General features: G+C 42.7%; 1 protein-coding gene across 1 annotated transcript in view; it reads right to left on the bottom strand.

The window, feature by feature from the left end:
• PDE1C (phosphodiesterase 1C, calmodulin-dependent 70kDa) overlaps positions 1 to 17811 on the bottom strand; it is a 332028-nt gene that overhangs the window by 313738 nt on the left and 479 nt on the right. Inside the window, exon 2 of the mRNA XM_010829092.1 lies at positions 17391 to 17493. Coding sequence (XP_010827394.1) covers positions 17391 to 17491 — 101 coding nt within the window. The 5' untranslated portion in view covers positions 17492 to 17493. The remainder of the gene's footprint in view (positions 1 to 17390; positions 17494 to 17811) is intronic.

Below are 17811 nucleotides of genomic sequence, written 5' to 3'. Positions count from 1 at the left end.
TGTAAGAACGTAGGGCAAGCAGGTGAGGAGGGTATGCCTGGTGGCCTCAAACCAGCTCACCTCAGCCAGATTCGAAAGCAGATAGCAGGTTCTAAATCTAAAAAGTGCTCAAAACAAAGCTAATCAAGAAAAGTAATAAAGAAAAAAGAGGACACCAGAGAGAAGGGGGCTCACCTCTTACATCACTCTGTGGAAAGGTGATAGGGCTCTGGAATGTGATAAACCTGGTTCAAAACCCAACTTCTCCCTCGCTAACTGAGACTCAGACAAGCTCAACACTAAAGCAAGCTTTAGCCTCCACATCTCTAAAATGGGAAGAATGAGCTCAGAGAATATAGTGTATTGAATTACCCGGCACAGTGCATGCCATGTAAGGGCCATTCTAAAAGGTTTAGGACCCTTTGCCCCTCATTTTCAGTTTCTTGAGCCTAGGGGTCCTGTTATAGGGCTCACTGTATCTATCCCAAGGGTGTGCACATCAACCAGCACATGTTGGCATGCAACAAATGTCTGCTGGCAAAATAAATAAATCATTTGTAGCTGTCACCCACAACTACCAAAATATGGGTTGTGCCTTTGGTAGACCCAAAAAAGAGAGACCAAAAATCTGATTTTCAGTCCAACTCACCTCCCTGACACGCACTCCCCACCATCATCAATGCATTCCTGAACTCACACATTCTGAAGTTCTCCCTTCCCATTTTGTCCCATTTAGACAGACAGCTCCCTCATCAAAAGAGACCCAACCCAAACAGTGTCCTCTTACACTGGAGCTGAAAGGTCACTGCTTAAACACAAGAGAAAATACAGATCTATGGAAATTGCTCTACTCAAGATCCTACTCACTGATCATCTTGACTCAGCAAGATGGTGAGGCCTGAGTCCTATGCTTTCAGCTGAGAGCTGAAAACCTTCCTCCTAAAAACCTTCTAGGGCCTCCCACACTGGATCATCCCTTTTGTGTGTTCCATGGTGACTGAGCTCATCTGTTACACTGATGGCAAGATCGATGGCTTGTCCAGTATCTGCTAATGGTTCTCTCTTGCCTAACGTGGTGCTTAACAAATGACAAGTGCTCAATACACTGATGCTGTGTGAATGAGTGGATTTATCAAGACACTAACCAAAATGTTTTCTTTCTACTCATTTTTCTTCTGTTCAGTGATAATTCACTATAAGCAGTGAGGACATCTACCACAGACATGGTTTTCTACACACAGGAGAAATGCAATGAGAGAAGGCCTGTGAGGTGGACAGTGGTGGGATGCTCACAATTGTTGAGCACCTCCTCTGTTCCTTGTCTGTTACCTAAATTAACTCACTTTGACCTCCAACAGACCTTAGGAGATTAATGTCACTTTATAGTTGATGGAAGGGATGCCCAATGGTTCAGCAGGTAAAGAATCTGCCTATAGTGCAGGAGATGCAGGAGATGCAGGTTCAGTCCCTGGGTCAGGAAGATCCCCTAGAGAAGGAAATGGTAACTGACTCCAGTATTCATGCCTGGGAAATCCCAGGGACAGAGGAGCCTGGAAGGCTACAGTCCAAAGAGTCACAAAGAGTCAGACGTGACAGAGTGACTAAGCATACACACATACTTGATGGAAATGAGGCTCAGAGAGTTTAAGTAACTTGACTAAGGATACAGAATCCTGAACCGATTGAGATAGAAAGCAAACTCTGAAGCCCTCCAAGAAAACTGAGGAAATTAGTCAAAGAAGTCAAAAAATGCCTGGAGGAAACTCAGACACTAGACAAACAAAGCCGACAATAGAAATATACTGGGCTCTTCCATCCAAATGCAGGAAATGAGCTGGATTAAAAACTGGTTTATTCTTGGCCTTTTGTTTTTAAGAACTTCAACAGAATTTGCCCCGAAAGACAAAGCAAAGGTTTTTAAATGTTTTGTTTTGGTTTCTCAAACTTAAATTTATAATTTTTTGAAAATTAATGCATCAGAAGTCCCAAGATTCAGGTAGCTAGACTAAGCTGATTCAGACAACAGAGAATGACCAAGCTGCTGTGCTCTGGAATCTGGGCAGAGTAGGGGATGGAGAAAGCACAGCCCCACACCGAGGCAGAAGGCAGGACGTCTTCATGAGGCCAGACTGAGGAAACTGCATCCATGAAAGTCTGGACCACTTTGCAAGCTCTGTTCCCCAGAATGCACTCTACCTTACTCACATACACACATATATGGCATTGGTCATTTGTTTATTTATTTGTTTAAGAAGAGGCATTATGGCATAGTGCTTGAGATCACTTACCTAAGCTAAATCCCTTCTCCGACTTACTGTGTCCAATAAGTTATGTGACCTTTGGCAACTTACATCACTTTCGCAACCACCAGTCTCCTTATCTGTTAGATTTGGGTAACAGTAATGTGTACTTCACAGGCTGATGTGAGAGATGAATGTAGTAGTGGGTGTAAAACATTCAGCACAGTGCCAGGCATCCAGTAAATGTTCAAGTGCAAGTCAGCTGCTGTATTTATAAGAAGAGTATCACAAAACTAATAATGATTTCATAGGTTTCCAAATTTTGTTTGGAAAAAGAATAGTCTTTCATTGATTAGAAAATTTAAAATAAAAAAAAGTTTAAGATTGTTTTCTAAAGTAGAAAAACTGAACACTCCCAATTCTCCACATTTTAGAACAGCTGGGCCACAAAGAAAGCAAGTGCTAATCTCAGTCCTACTAAGTGGAGAAGGAACTAAATCCTTGCCCAGCTCTCTGTGTTCACCCATGCCTACGGGAGCCTGCAGGCTGTTCATCCTGACACCCATCCAGCAGTGGTCCCTGTTAGCCTAGCAGATCCACACACTTTCCTCTAATGTCAAAGCTGGATCATTGCTCAGAAAGAAAGGGAAAAGGGAAAAAAAAAAAAGGAAGAAAAGCTAAGCATTTAGGAACTAGACACTATGATAATCCTTAGAAATATCTAAAATGATCTTTTAAGAAAAAACCCTTTTTATTGATAATTCCCGAAAGGCTAAAGCCCAGTGAGTTGCTTACACAGACTCCCTAAGCATCCTCTAGAAGTTACAACTAAGCACAGAGATATCATGCTATAACTAGAATCAATGGTGGACCACATCCGTTCACCTGCTAGGCAAATTAAAAGACTCCTGGTCTTCACTGAAAAATCAGTATTTGTTTAAGTCTGGAATGTTGCTATGGAACTGTGGATTGCCTGAGAACTATCAAATAGTGTATACATGTTACGTGTACAGGCAGGTGTACAGAACAGGGGAAGTGATGAGCTCCCCTGGAAGCCTTCAGTCCCCTTACGTCCAGCTGAGCACATTCTGACAAGTGGCTACCGAGGCAGGAGCAATACCAAAAATCAAAGAGCACTGACCCCCAATATTTAAAAAGGTTCCTTAAAGCTGTCCATGACTGTGTCATCTAGATCCTTAACTTCTAGAATATTGTAAAAGGTTCCTTAAAGCTGTCCATGACTGTGTCATCTAGATCCTTAACTTCTAGAATATTGTAAAAGGTTCCTTAAAGCTGTCCATGACTGTGTCATCTAGATCCTTAACTTCTAGAATATTGTAAAAGGTTCCTTAAAGCTGTCCATGACTGTGTCATCTAGATCCTTAACTTCTAGAATATTGTAAAAGGTTCCTTAAAGCTGTCCATGACTGTGTCATCTAGATCCTTAACTTCTAGAATATTGTAAAAGGTTCCTTAAAGCTGTCCATGACTGTGTCATCTAGATCCTTAACTTCTAGAATATTGTAAAAGGTTCCTTAAAGCTGTCCATGACTGTGTCATCTAGATCCTTAACTTCTAGAATATTGTAAAAGGTTCCTTAAAGCTGTCCATGACTGTGTCATCTAGACCCTTAACTTCTAGAATATTGTAAAATGTTCCTTAAAGCTGTCCATGACTGTGTCATATAGATCCTTAACTTTTAGAATATTGTAAAAGGTTCCTTAAAGCTGTCCATGACTGTGTCATCTAGACCCTTAACTTCTAGACCTTGAACTTCATTTTACCTCTCTTGGACCCAGTCAGAGAGAGAAGGGATGAAACTAGGCCAACTTAAGGAGTGGTTCCAGCCACAGTAAACACAGTAAAGTAGAGCCAAAAGCCCAGTAGACTCAGCAAGGAAATAACAAGAAACAAGGAGTGGGGAGAGCGAGGATGCTTTTAAAGAGCTTTGTTTGCTTTTTGGTAGCTAGGAGTTTCCAAAGTACTGGACACACCCACAACCACATGTAAGTTTCACATACTTCAAAGTCAAACAGAGGACCTGGGAATCCTTCCTGATAGCCTGGGTGAGTGAGAGCCAATTAAGCATTGAGGTTAAATCATGAAGTGCCTGGCAGTCTCACTTTTTTAAAGTGAGTATCTCTGAGTAAGAGCCATATGGTTACTGCAATAATGAGGTTTATAAATAGGCTTAATATTCAAACAATCTGGCTTAGGAAAACCAAAACTTGTGCTTAGGCTCCAGGTTGACAGGAAGATACCTCCCAGTTGAACACAAGAAGGTTTTCTGGTCTGGGAAATTGAATACGCAACAACTCCACATGCATGGTGAGAATTCCAGTTCTGCCTGAAATCTTCTCTGGGGTTTCTGGGCAATAATGACTCACACTGCTCCAGATCCCATCAGATTCCATCTCCATCCTTCCTTACTGAGATCACTACTGCTACTGATACACAAACAGCTTTGGAGATTTTGGTTCTCAGGCCTCAGTTCCCTCAAGGGAGAGGAGATTGGGGGACAGACTCAGAAATAAAAAGCACACAGCAAGACTCAGGGAATTAAATACACATTCTCACAAGTTCAGGTCACGTGTGGCTCATTCATGGGAAAGTGGACTGGGATAAAATGCCACAAATACCCGTGAAAGAAGCAAGGACCTGCGTGATCATCTGATCCTCTGGTTTTGTTTTTTAGTGGCATATGGGGTACAGACTTAGCAGAACTGGATATCCCCAGAAAACTCCACTGAATCTGTCTTAAACTATTTGTACAGACTACATTAGATGTTGCTGAAAATGGAAGGCCCTTGTACATTTCTTCTCATTTCTACCAGTGATTTCATATTACATGATACCCATGTTAAAACCTAGATTTGCAAAGCTATATATTCTAATTGCTTAACGGATTTTCCCATTTTTTATTTTTTAATGTAATTTTATTTTGATCTTCCTTGTTGCTTTATTACTTTGTAAAATTTTATTTATTTATGACCATACCACTCAGCACATGGGACCTTAGTTCCCCAACCAGGGATTGAACTCCCATCCCCTGCAGTGGAAGCACAGAATCCTAACCACTGGACCACCAGGGAAGTCCTCCCATATTTTTAACAAGTAAATACCAATGAGGGGAAAAAAAAAAAAATATATATATATATACATGTGTGTGTACGTATATATATATATATATCAATCTCCTGGCACATTCAAGCAGACTATTTGAGGGGGGAAGGAGAAAAAGATATTAGAGAAAGTGAGTCTTTCTTCTCTTACTCGCTCAAATATTTCTTAACTGATAAGCTATAGGATGAAAAACCATGTGGGCAATGATTCTATTTTCCTGCCCTGTCAAAGATCCAAGGCAGAACAAAAAATAATGAAATGACATAAACTCACTTTCACCTGGAATAACCCAACAATTAGGAAAGATTTGTTTCTGCTTCAATTTTCTAAAGAATTTTTCTGCCAGATTGTCTATTGGGGAAAATTGTCCTATAGATTCATACTCTTTCATTTAGGGCTCTTAGAAAGTTAAGATAATGTTTGGGGACAGCAACTCCCAAAGTATAGAATTCCAGTATGTTTAAACTAGTGATGAGATCAAAGTCAAATGAAGGAAACCTTCGAGAGAGTGGTTTGGGGTTGAGGATGGTGAATCAGAAAACTGAGAGCATATTCATCTGAAACAGATCTGTGCATAAGATACTCAATGTTTAACTCATTTCTGGGAGCAAATGTGTTTCTATCTAGTTCTGGCTTGGTTGTGGCAAAAAGAGAAATCTCTAAAGAGAAGATTTCGTTTAAACTACACGACCCCCAGTGGCTCAGTGGTCAAGAACTCACCTGCAATACAGGAAACAGGAGACATGGGTTTGATCCCTGGGAAGATCCCCTGGAGGAGGGCATGGCAACCCACTCCAGTATTCTTGCCAGGAAAATCCCATGGACAGAGGAGCCTGGCGTGTTGCAGTCCATGGGGTCGTAAAGAGTCAGACACGGCTGAAGCCACTGAGCATGCACGCGTTGTGCATGCGAGAGTGCACATGCACACACACACACACACACACACACACACAGAGACCCCACAGGAAGTCCCATCTATACCAGCAACAACTCACAGTCACTCCACACAATCCCCAAGGCGCCCACATTCTCACAGGCCTGTGTCTTCATCGCTCCCCGTCCCCAGCCCCATCATTTGCCTGCAGACAGCTGTTGAGACACAAATATCCAAATCTCCTGGTCATGCCTGCTTCTCTCCTGGGCCTGGGTTAAAAATTCAGCACTCAGATTACTGTCTAACAGGCCCCAAAATATGATCCCTCCCAAAAGAAAGCTGAAACCTTCCTCTGAAAAGCATTATTTGTGAGCAGATCAAGCACTGTTTCCCTCTAGCTTAACATCCACTGCTTACAGCTGTGCAGTGAGCCCATCAGTGGCACCAGTGAAAAAATATAGAAAGGCTGTTAGAAAAAGAAAACAGAAAGTAAATGCCACACTTGTAGATGTCCAAACAGTACTTTTTTGCATAAGTGATCTATCCCTCCATTCACATATTTACTTACACGTACAGTGTTCTAAGTACAGTAAAACTGTGTGGGTGGGAATGGGAGAGATTTTTGTGACCTCCTTCCTGGAAGCCTGTCTCCTGCTTAGATAAACATCAATGAGAAAAGCTGAAAACAAAAATATTTCTTAGTATCTGTGACGACACTGCCAGAAGGGAGATAAATCCAAAGGATTGAGACAAAATCTCACTCTGCAGATATAGTCCTGAAACCGGAGGAGGGGTGGGTTTTTAATTGAATTATCCAGAGAGATGCTTGAATTTTCTACTCTATTTTTCCCATGTAGATTTAGCCAGAACAAAAATGTATCTTCTGCCAAATTTAACTTCAGAGGCCAGTCTAATGTTTTTTAAGCCTTTCCTATCTACTCCTGTAGCACTCCTTCCGTCTTCCTCCCACCTTGTTATCATAACCTGCTCCTGGCAGAAAGCAGCTGTTGGTCATTTATAATTTCAGGTGAATGTTAAGTCAATACAACAGCTCCTTGAAAGCAGAAGTCCTTGTTTCCTCCAAAATCTTCTCTCACAATAGAATCATCTAGAGAAGGCTCCTGTCTGGACATACACTCTACAAATTTCAGCAATTTAAACATGGCAAAAGTAAGGTCAATGCTCAAATTACAGGGGAAAAAAGCCCACTCACCTACCAGATGCACTTCTAGAGACCACTCAGAGCTCCGCAGTCAACCGAATGAATAGGTTGAGCATTCAAACTAAATTCTCCTCAGCCACAGTTACCTTCACTGAAACTATTCAGACTCCCAGAAACAACTGCTTTGAACAGTTCTTCCGTTTTTTCAACCATGACTAATTTCAGTCAGTGGTTTCATAGGCAGAATGGCAGTTCTAAACATTTATGAGGCGTGATTTACAATGTGCTGTGTGTGCTCAGTCGCTCAGTCGTGTCTAACAATTTGCAACCCCATGGCATATAGCCCGCCAGGCTCCTCAGTTCATGGAATTTTCCAGGCAAGAATACTGGAGTAGATCGCCATTTCCTACTCCAGGGTATCTTCCTGACCCAGGAATCGAACCTGTGTCTCCTGCATTGGCAGGCAGATTCTTTACCACTACACCCCCTGGGAAGCCCTGATTTACAATAATTCACCCTTATATTTCACAAATCAGCTACAAAGGATGTTGTTCATGAAAATGTTTATAGTTTCTCATAGTAACAGACCAGGCTCCAAGTAACAACCTAGAATCTCTGCTGCTCTGCTCTGCTAAGTCGCTTCAGTCGTGTCTGACTCTATGCGACCCCATAGACGGCAGTCCACCAGGCTTCCCCATCCCTGGGATTCTCCAGGCAAGGACACTGGAATGGGTTGCCATTTCCTTCTCCAATGCATGAAAGTGAAAAGTGAAAGTGAAGTCGCTCAGTCGTGTCCAACTCTTAGCGACCCCATGGACTGCAGCCTACCAGGCTCCGCCATCCATGGGATTTTCCAGGCAAGAGAATAGTATAGTAAATATAAAATATTGGAGGGGGTGTAATTTAAAGACTTGTAAGACCTCTTAGCATATTAAAAAGCAGAGACATTACTTTGCCAACAAAGGTCCATCTAATCAAGGCTATGGTTTTTCCAGTAGTCATGTATGGATGTGAGAGTTGGACTGTGAAGAAGGCTGAGCACCGAAGAATTGATGCTTTTGAACTGTGGTGTTGGAGAAGACTCTTGAGAGTCCCTTGGACTGCAAGGAGATCCAACCTGTCCATTCTAAAGGAGATCAGTCCTGGGTGTCCTTTGGCAGGAAAGATGCTAAAGCAGAAACTCCAGTACTTTGGCTACCTCATGCAAATAGTTGACTCACTGGAAAAGACTCTGATGCTGGGAGGGATTGGGGGCAGGAGGAGAAGGGGACGACAGAGGATGAGATGGCTGGATGGCATCACCGAATCGATGGACATGAGTTTGAGTGAACTCCAGGAGTTGGTGATGGACAGGGAGGCCTGGCGTGCTGTGATTCATGGGGTCGCAGAGAGTCGGACACGACTGAGCGACTGAACTGAACTGAACTGAACTGAAGACCTCTTAGAGCCATCCTCAGACAAGACTCAGAGAAGTAGAGAAAAAAAAAGGGGGGGGGGATATTAATCTGAATTTGAACTACTAAAACACATCGGGGAGTAGTTTTAATATTAGTAGACTAATATTCCACTGCTAGATTTATTCAGTGTCTCTAAAGTGTAGGAAAAGCCTTGGTTATTTAAGAATTTTGGGTGTTTGGAATCTGGATAAATAGTATTTAATGTTCTTTGGATGTCCAATAGTGACTTTCAGCCAAAATACATCCTCAAGTTGATTTTCATGCTTCTAGTGGCCTCAAGGGAAAGGAAAGCTATATTTTAATTGAACATTGAATGCTGGGTCCCTGCAATAGGCCTTTGGAAGGGAGTGGAAAAGAATGGTGGGGGGACCACTTCTGGATGGCTTCCCAGGTGGCACTAATGGTAAAGAACCCACCTGCCAACACAGGAGACATAAGAGACACAGGTTTGATCCCTAGATCAGGAAGATCTGCAGTAAGAAATGGCAACCCATTCCAGTATTCTTGCCTGGAAATTTTCATGGGTAGAGGAGCCTGATAGGCTATAGACCCTGGGGTCACAGAGAGTCGGATACGACTGAAACAAATTAGCAGGCAAAGAGCTGTCAGGAAAAGGGCCATGAATGAGGCCGAGGTGATGTGAAGGGTGAGCACTATCACAGAACTTTGGGTGCTCCAAGAGTCAGAGGCCCAGTGTGTGTGCCACAAGACACCTTGGGAGCAGCAGCACAAGGCTGCACCCATTGGACAAGCCTATACAACAGGATGGCCTCCTGCAGGGTGTAGGGAGCTCCATCCACCCAGCCAAGCTCCACCAGACCCTTCTGCAGGGGGCAGGCTCCAAGCTCCTAGCCTCACTGCCTGGCTCACGCCCAGCAGTCCCCACAAGGTCCAAGACAAGAGCCTCATTCCATTTGGTTTCCTGAGTCGTGGTCTCTTTCTGCCTTTAAAATAGCAGAAACGACCTCACCTAGCCCCCAGGTTTCTGTCTTTGCTGCAAACCCATGTTGTAATGGACATGACACCATCAGTCAATACAAGGGATCTTAAGCAAAGCCATATAAATGTGCCTCACATTTAATCATTATTTTTCTTAGTCGTCCCTCCAAAAGCTATGAGGTGGGTCATGTGAGCACGTTCCCTCCGTAAGAGAAAACAGGAACCAAGGAAAATGAACCAAAGAAAACTGAAGACAGAAAATGGAGCTAGAAATGAAGAAATCTCTCTGCTTAGGGCTACTTCTCAAAAGACAGAGGCTGTAGAGCCATCAAAATAATAAACACTTGGTTGCAAAATCCTGAGTTGTAATTAGCTAGTGCTATGCTGAGTTGCTCAGTTGTGTCTGACTCTTTGCAACCCCATGGACTGTAGCCCACCGGACTCCTCTGTCCTTGGGGATTCTCCAGGCAGGAATACTGGCGTGGGTTGCCATGCCCTTCTCCAGGGGATCTTCCCTACCCAGGGATCGAACCTAGGTCTCCTGCACTGAAGGCGGATTCTTTACAGTCTGAGTCACCAGGGAAGCCCAATTAGCTAGTAAGTTAGCACAACCAAATTATGACAAGCAAGTGACGATGTACTAATATATTGTTTTAGTATTCAAGTATAGAAATTTTCATTCTAAATTTAAGAATCTACTTAACCCTTTTTGATATTCACCTCTTTCTCCCCTTCCATATACATTAAGAACATAATTCAGGGAGATAATCCATCTTTATTAGGAGAAAAAAGATTCAAAAACAGCCCCTCAAACACAAATGTCTTCCTTCTCTAAATCCTAGGACATTGTGTCAATGTCATTTATCCAGCAATTAATTTTTTTTTGTCCATACTTTGTCTTTTTTTTTAACTTTTCACCCCTATAAAGAATTGTCTTGTCTCCTTAACTAGACTATAAGTTTCCCAAAAGCAGGGCTTTTTTTCTAATATTTTCATATCTCTTCTGAAGCTCCTAATATCCAATATATAATAGCAACCCAATAAAAATATGCTGACCTTTCTGACATTTGCAATTAAATGGGAGAGTGGAAGGCCCAATTAATACCCTAAAATATGTAATCTGTGGGAAATACACAACAATTTTTAACATTATTCTTTTGGATTTGCTTTATTAGTGAGATTCAGATGAAGCCCCTCTTCCCTGTTCATCTCTTTGCAAGGCTTTAACTCACAACTATAACTCTCAGACCTTAGGCTCCAGGCCAGAGGTCTCTCCATGTTTTCTAGGCTGTTATTACTAACAGCTGCTTGGACCTTCCACAGGTGGTCCAAGTTCACCATATCTAAACCCAAATGTATCATTCTGTGCATCCAAGCCCACGCTTCTCTCTGTGGTCTCTAACAAGGCAAAGACACCAAACTCACTAAGACATATGAGGCAAAACAAACTTGGAAGACAACTTCTCTCTCTTTCTTTCTCTCTGCTCTTTTCTAGTGTCAAAGATGCCTCCTATTCTTTCCTCCTTGGTGGTACTACCATCACTGAAGAATCTTCTCCAACTCATCTCCAGGCCTCAAGTCTCTTCTCCAATCTGTTCTCCAGACTTCTTCCAGAATAGCCATCTTAAAATTCAAATCTCCTTTTGTTACCCTCTAGCTTAAAGTCTCTTAACACTGCCTTAGAACTTAAGGAATAAAATGTAAAGTCCTTGAAATTACATGCATCCCAAAAAAAGATTCTCTGAAAGATGAATGGAGAGTGACCGGGAAAACATTTGTATGTGTGTATAATGTGCTCAAATGGCAAACCATTCAATATTCTTGCCTGGAACATTTCATAGACAAAGTAGCCTGGAGGGCTACGGTCTATAAGGTCGCAAAGAATCCGACACGACTGAAACAGCTTAGCACACACACACAATGTATGCAAATACCTGCCTCCTTAAACTATGAGCATGTATAGTTTTGAATAAACCAAAAATAAATTTTTTAAAAATTCCATGTGTCACTGCCTGGCCCCTGCCTTCCTTTCCAATTTTATCCCTCCCTCCTCCCATCCCTCTGTACCTTGGCACACTGTTACCTCCACTTACTAGCTTTATCTATCCCTCAATATTGTACTTGATGAGCTGCCAGAGGATACCTCACAGTTACCTTTTAAAGAAAAATATCTAAGGTCTTACACAGGGAGGGTAACCCTGTTTCTTGGACAGCTGATGGACCAGGGACCAATGTGGGGGCCCACTGCCTCCAAGGTGAGCTGGGAGATTTCCCTCCAATAGCTCCATGTTGAATGACTGCAACTAGACTCAAACGCACTCTCTCCCTTGGGATTACAGTAAAAGGTGAGCGCAGGGAAAGGCACTGAACTCAGGCTGTATTCCTAGTAAGTAGGCACAGCTTCTCCAGTGGTCCATAAGAACAGCTCAGAATTCTGAGCTGATTTATTCTGGACTGACTGGATGACTCCCTGTTTTCCTTATGTCACTGCAAAAGGCTAACATGAATGAAAGAAATCTGTGCGTGTTTCCTCCTCGTGACTCCAAGGACTCTGCTCACATTGTCGGCAGCTCACTGCTCACACCTTCTCTGGCCCTCCCAGGAGGAAGTGGCTCCCCGCACATCCCTTTGTAACTACAGTCAACACTTCCAGGTGTTCATCTCTTTAGCTATAGCCTTATAGCTTATCTACTTTGGCATACCCAGAGTTTATCAAAGTAACTGGCACATAACAGATTCTCAGTAAATGTTAAGTGACTAAACTTCTGAACAGCTGCCTGTCCATTGATGACCCTATTTTAAAAAAATGTCAGATGAGTAGAAAGAAAATACAGAATGAGAAGGCTTTATTAAATGAGAAATATGAAACCAAAGATCTGGGCATCTTTGCCTACGGATCCCCCCGCTACCCCCTGGCCTACTTTTGATGTATAGTTTGGAAAAGTCACTTAAGTTCTCTGTACCTCAGTGGGGTTTTAGTGAAGACTTTCAGAGACCCCAAACTCAAAGGAGTCTAAGCAGGAACAGAGCCTGATGGATTCATGTAGCTGGGACAGCAGACTGAACCAGATAAACAACTGTAGGAATGGGGAAATGTGGGAGCAGACCCAGGGATTTTCACTCCTTCTTCTCCCCTCTGCTTCTCTGTAAGTGTTGGCCTGTCTCCAATCATTGAAACGTCCTCTCCATGCAGTAAGAAATGAACCCAGCAGCAACCACCAGGAGAACCCAGAAAAAGGCAAAGCAGCACTCTCCCTTGGCCAATAGAGAATCTCAGTGGAGGACTCTACTGCTTGGGTTCTGTGCCACACTTGATAATGACCACTGTTGGCAGAAAGGCAAAAATTCGATGATTGGCCAATCTGGCATCTTGAGCCCATGGGGACCCGGGAGCAGGGAGTAGGCAAAGGAGTGAGGGGACAGGGTCTACTGCCATAATGGGGGGTGGGGTGGTGGGGGGGGAAGCATGCTGAATAGACAGAAACAATAATTCCAGTCTGTGACCCTAATAACCATACATTTGGGGAAACTTCAGTAACCAAAACAGACCCCAAAATACTATGCCTTCATGAAACTTGTATTTTAGTTGGAAGAAAGAGACAATAATCATACCTCCATTTATATTCATAATACTATTTTAGATAATGTGAAAAAAGCGTCAATCATCTTCACAGAGTATTATGTAAGCATAACATTTATTTTATTGACTACCTCATAGTTGGGCAAAACAAATACACAATGGCTTAATTACCATTGTGACAATAAATGCCAAAAAATAAGTGAAACCTGTTCTCTTGCCCTCAATTTAAAAAAGAGAGAGAGAGAGAGCACCCTTTTGTCATCATATAACAAGACAAACTCTTGGTTGGGACCCAAGGTACAAGTTATGACTCAAACCCAGAGCACCGTGAGGCTCCCCCTCATCACCAGAGGAAGCAAGTGCACTCATCATGTTTTCCCTGACTGGAAGATTCTCTAACAAAACAGCCATTGGGTGGGGCCCTTAACAATTCGACCCACACTCCTACAGAGGAAAGAGCAAGACAACAGCACTTGGGGGACAGCTCAGGAAACAGAAACACTCACACAAAAAGGCTGTTCTCAGAAACACAAGACGACAGCACCCCCCTGACAGATGTAATTAAGAAGGCTCAGGTGTAGAGTGTGCGTTCCCTTCCGGCTTGGAGAGATGTGAGCATGTGTAGGAGAGGGCTATGTGGGCTGCTGAGGAACATCGCCCCCTCCTGGAACCACAGATGACCTCCACACAGTGGTGGGCAGCACCGCCCTCAAGGGAAGAGGGAGTTGTCATAATAAACACCTGGGCTTGCAGGGTTTTGTCATCTCAGCGGTGGTAGACAGTGCTTAAAATTCACTTTTCCAATATTTGATGTACTATTAGTATGTGGAGGATGTTACAAGGTTAGATTAAGAGTTCTTCCTAATTCTTTCCTAGAGAAATACGTCAAACAGTCCTAGCTTTCAAATATGTATTGGTAATTTACTATAGACCCCATAGTATTTGTAGGCACTGGAGATACTTCAGTAACCAAAACAGACCAAAAAAAAAAAAAAAAGAACTATGTCCTCAGGGAACATATATTTTAGTTGGAGGAAGTAAACATAACAAATAAACATATAGTGTCAAGATAGTGAAACATGCTAAAGAAAAAAGTAGAGTGCAGAAAGGGGGATGTGTGGGGCTTATAATATATAGAGGATCATCCCCTATATTCTCTGCACTGTAGATTCTTGGCAATAATCCTCTTGCTGCTGGTAAAGACCACTCCAGACCAGTGCAGAAAAGAGGAGAGATAAGGGGAGGAAACAAGAGAACCTAGCTAAATGTAAGCCTTGGCCTTCCCAACTTTCCACCTTAGTTTAGATTCCTGTGCCCAACCTGGGCAATGATGTTAATTAAACCCACCACCCATCTAGTTCCTGAACTATTGTGTTGATAGTATCATGTGACCTATAAGCTTATAATCTTCATTTTCAATATTGAAAAGTTTACCTCTGAGTCTTCATGCTTCTTTCATCACATATTGAGTAAGTACCTATTATGTACCAAACCTTGTTCTAGGCACTAGAGGTTACAGCAGTGAGCAAGACACGCACGGTCACCACCCTAAAGAACTTGCATTTTAATTGAGGAGATGAAAAATTCAAAAATTGATTCAATAAGCAAGATACTTACAAGAAGGAGACAGATGCCAGTGAACAGTCCAGGCAGGAGATGATCAAGTCCTGAACTTAGATGGCTCTCAAATGAGCTGAACCAAATTCCTGACTATCTCTGGTCATATATAAAGCCCCTACTATAGGGTATCATGATAATAAATTGGTGTAAAAATCCAACTATGGCTATTGAGTCTTTCTAAAATGTGGAAGAGCAGCTTCTTTTCTCTAATTGTTAATGCACTGTGCAGACAGATAGATACACATCTTCCCATCTTCTAATGTTTCTATTTTGTTAACTGCAGAAGTGTTATTCCAAGTTGTGTAAAAAATCATGTGCTTTGGTCTCCAGAATCTTTAGCAACTTATTATAGCACTACTGTTTTGTTTTGAAGTGGTAGTAAGAACCATAACAGTAGTAAAAAAATAATCTCATAACAATAGTAACATGTCCTTTTTCAAATTAGAACGTGAAGTTACAGATCTCCTGGGACTGCTGCTGAGCAGGATGTTTCAGCAGGAAGGGTAAAAAGAGAGGGACTCAAAAACACATGCTTGGAAAAGAATCAACCCACACCTTTTATGTTCAAAAGTACAGGGTGCTGGGTAAACATGAGACATGAAAACAAAAATGCAGATACATCACACCCCAACAATCTGGGGAGAGAAGCCTAACTGATGAAACAGAGCAAGTTACGAGACAGTGTGTTCATTCCAAGCTCCAATGACTTGTTCATATAAATTTCCCACCTCAGCCTGGCTGATTTGCCCAAACCCTCTACTCCAACCTGAGTAGCTCTGTTGAGTTGGTTGAAACTGTAAAGCAGCCTAAGAGAAGCAGTTTCTGAGTATGTGCACATGAGTCCCTCCTACTGGGATGGCAAGGAGACCAGCTTGACAACACCTTCACACTGGATATACCAGGGACCCAGACTTTGTGGATGCAACAAACTTTCTGTGTGCTGACCCTCAGTATGATGAGATGGGATGTTCATTACGTAGGACGTGAACTTGTAAACACCTCTGTGAAAGAGGTGCTGCATTGCATGCATCTCAACTGTTGGAAGAGCCTGCCAGCCAAAAAGACAAGATTTCCATATAAGTTTACAGCCTCTGCTTGCAGCAGCCAAACAATCCAAAACTCATGCTACGTGGCATGGTTTCCCATTTAGATCAATGGCAATGAAACTCACTCTATTACTGATGGAAGGGCTCTTACAAAGTGCACTTTAAATAGGGATGCCTTAAAGAAACACCTATCTTACTGCTTTCCTTTAGAAACTCTGAATATCCTGGTTGGAATACAGTCTCCCCCAAGATGAAGATAACTCAGATCAGTGCCTTTCTGATTTGTTTTGGGGTATGTGTGTGTGTGTGTACGTGCATAGGCATACGCGTGTGCTTTCAAAAACATAACTACAGCAAAACAACTACGAACGAGCTGGTTTTCCTAAAACTGCCCTTGGTAGGAACAGAGTATCTGGAGAATATACTTGGAGAAAACCTATTTTTTTTTAATCTGCACTAGATATTTGATGGCAAATATCTGGTGGTTATGGAAGGTATCTTTGGAACCTACCAGGTCAATTGAGAAGCAAGCTGTAACCGTACAGCTGTCACTATAGCTTCCTGACTGGGATAACCAGCAGTTCATTGTTTAAGAAATCTTTTCACAGAAAAAAAAAAAAAAACATGTACTTTCAGATCACTTCTCCTCAGCACCCAAGAACAGGCAGAACCCAATGAAGTGAATGAAATTCAGAGATCACTGTCCCTCAGTCCAGCTAGAACTCTGGCCACCATATTGAAAACAAATGACCTATTTCAGTGTTCAGATCTTGCTAGGAAACTCCAATATTGTTTCTGAACCCTACTGTCTCCAAAAACAGCCCTTCCTTCCAGTAACTCTTTTCCTGCTAGAAAGAATCCTAAGAAAATATCTGAAGTTGCAGTAGGCTAGGGAGAGGAAGAGGAAGATTTAACAGCCAGAAAGCATATTGAATTTGAACTGTTGGTAAGTTCTTGGACCACCTGCCAATGTGTCTGCAAGCATTTTCCAGAGAACAACTCTTCCTTTGATTAAAAATCTGTGATCTGAGTCCCCAAACTTTTCTCCCCTGATCAATTTTAAAAGAAAAAGAAATATTTCCATGAATATTGAGCTATACTGTAAGTGAAATCTAAGGACATCTCCCCTTCCCTAAAGAAAGCATGACTTGGAAACAGCAAGGCATTCTACAGCACTCAGAAAGACGCGTCTCATTGTTGAAAGAAAGGCAGCAGTGACTGTAATTAACTAGGAAGCGGTTGTGGAACTTCTCCCGCTGTATTTAAAGGGCCATGTAGGAGTGAGGGTGAGCAGTCGTGACCGGGGCTGTGTAGTTAAAATACAGATGAGAGAGGGAAATGGGGCAAGAGAAGTAAACAGGTTTACTTACAGCCCTCGGAGCCGAAGCCAGATTTTCTCGATCTGTTCGGGTTGCAGGTATTTCAGAGAGTTGCTCTCAAATTCTTCAATCTCCTTGGTGGGCGACTCCATAGCTGCAGGTTATCACACTGGGAGTGAGGCCCGAGTGAGTTTGGGCTGTCCCTCCCGCCTCCTCGCCCAGTCCAGCCCTCTAGCTCCAGCCCGGCGCCGCGCGTCTGCCTCACTTTCTGCGTGCGCTCCCCTTTCTGCGCCCCCGAAATCCTGGCTTAAAGCGGGCCCGGAGAGCCGGCGACCCTGGGCCCAGATGCCCCCCGGAGGCAGCTGCGGGAACCAGCCACGCTCCCGGGCTAGTGCCAAGGGTAGGAATTGTCCTTTTGCTCTAGGGGAAAGCACCTCGGACCAACTCGTATTCTTTTTTTTTTTTTTTTTTT

Source organism: Bison bison, unplaced genomic scaffold (assembly GCF_000754665.1).
Source record: "Bison bison bison isolate TAMUID 2011002044 unplaced genomic scaffold, Bison_UMD1.0 scf7180017858770, whole genome shotgun sequence".
In the NCBI taxonomy this organism is placed as follows: Eukaryota; Metazoa; Chordata; class Mammalia; order Artiodactyla; family Bovidae; genus Bison; species Bison bison.
Note: the sequence above shows the minus strand (reverse complement) of the source record. Positions and strands in the feature narration are given on the sequence as shown.